General features: G+C 55.9%; 1 protein-coding gene across 1 annotated transcript in view; it reads left to right on the top strand.

Moving 5' to 3' along the window:
- AGPAT4 (1-acylglycerol-3-phosphate O-acyltransferase 4) overlaps positions 1-5,153 on the top strand; it is a 122,700-nt gene that overhangs the window by 114,674 nt on the left and 2,873 nt on the right. Inside the window, exon 8 of the mRNA XM_006152250.3 lies at positions 4,972-5,153. Coding sequence (XP_006152312.1) covers positions 4,972-5,153 — 182 coding nt within the window. The remainder of the gene's footprint in view (positions 1-4,971) is intronic.

Here is a 5,153-nt window from a genome sequence, read left to right as displayed (position 1 = left end):
GAACAACTAGTGGCCCTAATAGCTCTTGGCCCCACTTCCTGCCTCGAGTCCTAAGACAGAATATCCCTGTGGGTGGGGCGGGCAGTCTCTGTAGCAGCGGGTATGCGTTTGGCTGCTTCTGGGCCTGTGGTCGGTCTGACTGGTCTCTGGACCGTGTGGAATAAGGAGGTGCAGTGCAGGCCTGTGGCCCTGCTGGTCTGGCCCCGTCTGTTCCTGTCCGACTCTCCAGGACCCCCCACTTGTTCTGCCCTTCCTCTGAGCAAGGCCTCCCCTCTCATTGGTTTCCCTCTGCCTCAGACACACCCGGGAGGAGGGGTCTAGTTATTGCCCCCTGCACTTAGTCGTGTAGAAGAGTTCAGCTTTCGCCTGGTGAGAAACTCATTTTCATGGCCAGCTCTCACCAACCAGTAAAACTCTGAGTCACGGCACGTTTTAGAGCTACACGAGCTCTTCCCTAGAATCAGACGTAGTCTGCAGGGTGCTGCTCTCTTTTCGCCCACATTCCATGAATATAGGGTGGCTGTTACGCCTCTTTCTCCCTCCATTCCTCAAGGGCAGATAATCACCCAGAACTCTAGGGGACCCTTCTCACAGCTGAGGAAGGGCTACCCTTCAGAATATGTTAAGAGTCCATTCAGGACCAGCAGTTAGTGTAATGGTTATGTTGCTGGACTCCCATGTAGTCGACCGTGGTTCGAGTCCTGGGCCTGGTGGCTTAAACTCACACCAGGAGACCCGTGTGTGTGCATGCCCAAGATCCCAAGAGGAGAATGGAGAAGGGATTGAGCTGTGGCCATCCCTTTTGCAGGGTGGTTTCTCGCTTTTTTGTCTCTCTGTGTCTTTCTTTCTGGCGAGTGCACACCCCCTATAGCAAAAACCTCTCAGAAAAAAAAAAAAAGAGTCCATTCAAAAGATTTGTCATTGGGGCCAGTAGGTGACATGGTGGCACTGGACTCCCATGTGGCCAGCCCACTGTGGTTCGAGTCCCCCACCTGGCAGTTTGAAAATCATGCAAGGTCCTTATGCATATGTGCCCAAAATCCCAGGAGGAGAATGGAGGAGAAGGGATCATGGCATGGCCATCTCCCCTGGGGGGTGATGTCTCCCATTCCCTCTTACTGTCTCTGTCTCTCTCCAGCAAGTGCATGCATCCTGTGACAAAAGCCTAAGAAAAGTGCCTGCCGCTAGGTAGAGAAGCTGCTATGAACAGGCTCCGGTTTGGAGCCGCCATCACTTCCCAGAGCCGGCTGGGCTGGTCTTTTCTCTGTGGGTTATAGGCAGAGCTCTCTGGTCTCTTACAAACACACAAATCACAAATAATACATGCAGACGAGTGTCCTTTGTCACCAGAACATGGTGTGCAGTTCCTGGGTTCCAACCTCAGGGAGGAGTCTGCCTAAAACCGTGACCCCAGAAGAGCCGCTTCCGTGGCAGCTGCTTCCCCAGTGGTCTGAGCCCCCTGGCCTTTAATAACGAGGCTCCCAGAGACAGGTTCTGGCCTGATGCGCATTTGTGCCCCAAGGAGAACCACAGGACACTATCAATTCTTTTTCTCTGGCTTCACACACAAGGCAGTATCTGCTTGGGCTGTTTTCTGCTTGATCATTGAGTCAGAATTTAAAAGTCACCTTTAGCAAAAAAGAAAAATATGCTGATGAAAAGCTTAAGAACCCTTTCATAAAGAACCACAAATCTACCCTAACCGAGGGCCCCAGAATCCACTACGGCGAAGGAGACTTCTCGGTGGGCCTTCCTTTCCCGTGTTTGGGCAGAACCGTGGTCCTGCACACCCAGACAAGAGACTCCTCTCCTCAAGTCTCACAGGACACTCTTCCTAGCCACCTGCATGTCAGTGATGGTGTTCACCCTGGTACGGAGTCTCAAAGTGCTTGAGTCCAAAGCTACTAAGCTGATGAGGACGTTAGGATGGGACGTGCCCCAGTCTCCAGCTTGGAGATCGAAGCTAGGTGCTGGGGGCCTGGTCCTTTGTTGACTCTGTAGAAGGCTGCAGACAGCCCCGCCGTCTGAGCAGTCTGGGCCTGTAAGCAGCCTGGTGACACTGGCCTTTCCCTGTGGATCCCAGAGCCTGTTGTGGGGTTGATTGGCCAGATATCGCCAGATCGGGCTCCACCAAGCGCGTCCACGTGGGATCCACTGAACCATCACCTTTTCAGATGCATAGTGGACATCCGTTCTGTTTGCTCTGTGCTTGGAATTCTGGGGCAGTCATTCTCTGATTCTCGATTTCATAGATGAGTACTCTAGTTTCAGCCAAAGGTGGGAGGAGACTGCAGACAGCTGCAGGTGTACCGACATTTTCTTCTGCCCAAGCAAGGATGCAAATAAAAAGAAGCCCACCACCAGCACTGACATCTGAGCGCCCTGAGACAGGAGGGGCAGGGCTGTCCTGAGTTCATCTGAGCGCACTGAGACAGGAGGGGCAGGGCTGTCCTGAGTTCAGACAGGGAGCTTCATTATGAGAGAAATACTGACTAAGACAGCCATGAGCCTTCTGCAGCTGGAGACAGGGCGGCCCAGCAGGTGTGCCGTTCTGCACATGCAGGCTGGCGAGGGCTCCCGCGGCAACTATGTCACCCAGAGAAGTGAGGGCGAGAGAAGCACCGGGTCTGGCTGCAGCCTTCGAGGGAGAGGGATGCTCTTGCTTCATGCTAGAGGCGCAAGCAAAACCTCTTGGCCCAGCCAAGGTCTTTCTGGAAACAAAGCCGCAAAAGCACCATCTGTCCCCACTGTGACGTTACTACAGAAGGACACAGACTACAAGGGGAAAGAACTAAAAAAACAAACTTGCCCATTTTTAAAATGGATGCATTTTGAGGTACCTCAGTAAATGGGAGGTTTTAAATTTTTAAAAAATTATTGGGACCAGCATTTGGCGTAATGGCTATGTCGCTGGACTCCCATGTAGTCGACCACAGTTGGAGTCGACCCGGTGCTTAAACTCACGCCGGGCGCATGTGCATGCGTGCCCAAGATCCCGAGAGGAGAATGGAGAAGGGATTGCAGTGTGGCCATCCCCCCCGGGGGGTGATTTCTCGCTTTCGGCTAAGATAACCCATAAGTCTAAAACAAGTGCCCGTTGTGGGCTAAGTATTGAACAGGTGTGCTATATCTTTTTTTTTTTTTTTTTTTTTTTTTAGTTTCTTTTTCTTCTGTGAATGAGAGGCAAGAGAACAACCCCCACAGGGCCTCATGCCAGAGCCCACTGCCAGCTTCAGCCAGCCCCAGGTTACGGGCACACGTGTGCCTGGCCTGTTCAGGGAGGTCTCTGAACTTTTGGCTTGGGTCAGTCTGCAGAGTGTCACCCGCCCCACGATGGGCCCCCAGAAAGCAGTTGTTAAGGCACAAAAGCACTGGCGGCCTTGTCCCGAGGTGCCTGGTTGAGGACAGTTACCCCCCTCTGACCGGGAGGCCGGGTCCGATGCGCTGTGCTGGCTGTGGCTCACGCGCCCTGTGAGACTGGTCTGCTCCCACGTCACCTGTCTCCCGCACTGCTCCGCGTGGCGCAGTGGCAGAAAGCGGCTGTTCCAGTCGCTCGTTTCACTTCCCAGGAATGTGCACAGCCTGCCGTGGCCGACGTCCAGAGCAGAGATGCAGGCTTGTCAGGGCTGTGGAAGGCCACAGCGTGCTGCTCAGGGACACGCCACGGCTCTCCTTCCAAGTGGCACGTTTGTGGCTGATTTTAATAATGACTCTGGAAGGTCAAAAAATGCTCACTATCTAGGCCCGGTGGTGTGTGCCCGTGATCCCAGCTACCTGGGAGGCTGGGGCAGGAGGGTCACGATGCAGTAAGACATATCTAAAAACAACAAAGAAGCCCTGACTAGAAAAGGAGAACAGTATGGTATACCCTAGATTTTTCTATCCCAAGTTGTTAAAGGAAAAAGCTTAGCATAATGATTATGCAGAATCTGGATTTTGAGAAAACCGGTGCCTTGGGGACGGGGACACAGCAGTGCTGGTTCAGGGCCATGGGCAGGCCGAGCTCTCGGCTGGGCGGTGTGTTATCCGGCCCATGCTGTTTTACGGTGAATCAGCTCCTCCTGCTTCCTGGTCAGCACACTCCCTATACTCACTGCATGGCCCACCTTTGGATGGCGCTGCCATGGTCTTGCCACCAGTCTGTCCCTCGGCAAAGTCTGGCTCCTTGCTGCCAGCAGGGTCGCTGGGCACTGTCACGTGTCCTACCGCCACGTCATCGCTCCCCTCCGTCCACTCTTTGAGCCTGTGCCCCCCAGAAGCTGCAGCCTCAGCTCCTAGTGAAGCGCATCTATGCGGCCTGACCTTCTGCACCTGAGCTGGGCTTGCAGCAGTGCGGGGTCTTGCCTGGAGTCCGGCGGAGCACGGTGCTGGGCCTGGTGCCCACGTTCTGCAGGCTCCTCCGTGGCACCCACACAACGGGCAGGACGTGGCTGAGCAGGGTGCTGCTGCTGGGTCTCGGGTGGGGAATCAGGTGCCCACTGAGCATCTGCTCCAGGGAGTGGGGCCGTGAGCTTAGCTGTCATTCAGCTGTCTCAGCAGTCACCAGTGACATTCATATGATCCCAAGGAAGGAAGGAGGGTGACAAGAGAAACAGCACCAGGGCCAGGCATCCAGAGCCCCAGGTCTCTCATCACCTCCCGTGAGCCGCCGCAGCCCTAATACCTGTGCAGCCTTGAAGCACGGGTCTGCGGCTGCACATGGGGAGCAGGGGCATGGTGGTGGTGGTCGGGATGCCAGGTGAGAACCAGGAGGCTGGAGTGGCAGCACGGTGCACGGCCAGGGGCTGGCGCGGGGGGTTAGCCCAGGCGCTCCCTGCTGCCCCCTGCCTGCAGAGCCTGCCAGGGCCCTCCTGCGAGGGGCTGCAGCCCCCACACTGCTGGGCTCGGTACACCCCAAGCTGCCCCTGGAGAAGCAGGTCTGGGGAGGGCCCTCTGCTGGGCCCAGAATTTAAGGCCCTCCTCTGTCCCCAGGATGCCTTCCAGGAGGAGTACTATCGGACAGGCACCTTCCCCGAGACGCCCCTGGTGCCCCCCCGGCGGCCCTGGACACTGCTCAACTGGCTCTTCTGGGCCTCGCTGCTGCTCTACCCCTTCCTCCAGTTCCTGGTCAGCATGGTCCGCAGCGGCTCTTCCCTGACGTTGGCCAGCTTCGT

The sequence above is a fragment of the Tupaia chinensis genome, unplaced genomic scaffold (assembly GCF_000334495.1).
Source record: "Tupaia chinensis unplaced genomic scaffold, TupChi_1.0 Scaffold000346_1, whole genome shotgun sequence".
In the NCBI taxonomy this organism is placed as follows: domain Eukaryota; kingdom Metazoa; phylum Chordata; class Mammalia; order Scandentia; family Tupaiidae; genus Tupaia; species Tupaia belangeri.
This window is presented reverse-complemented; position numbering and strand designations above follow the sequence as displayed.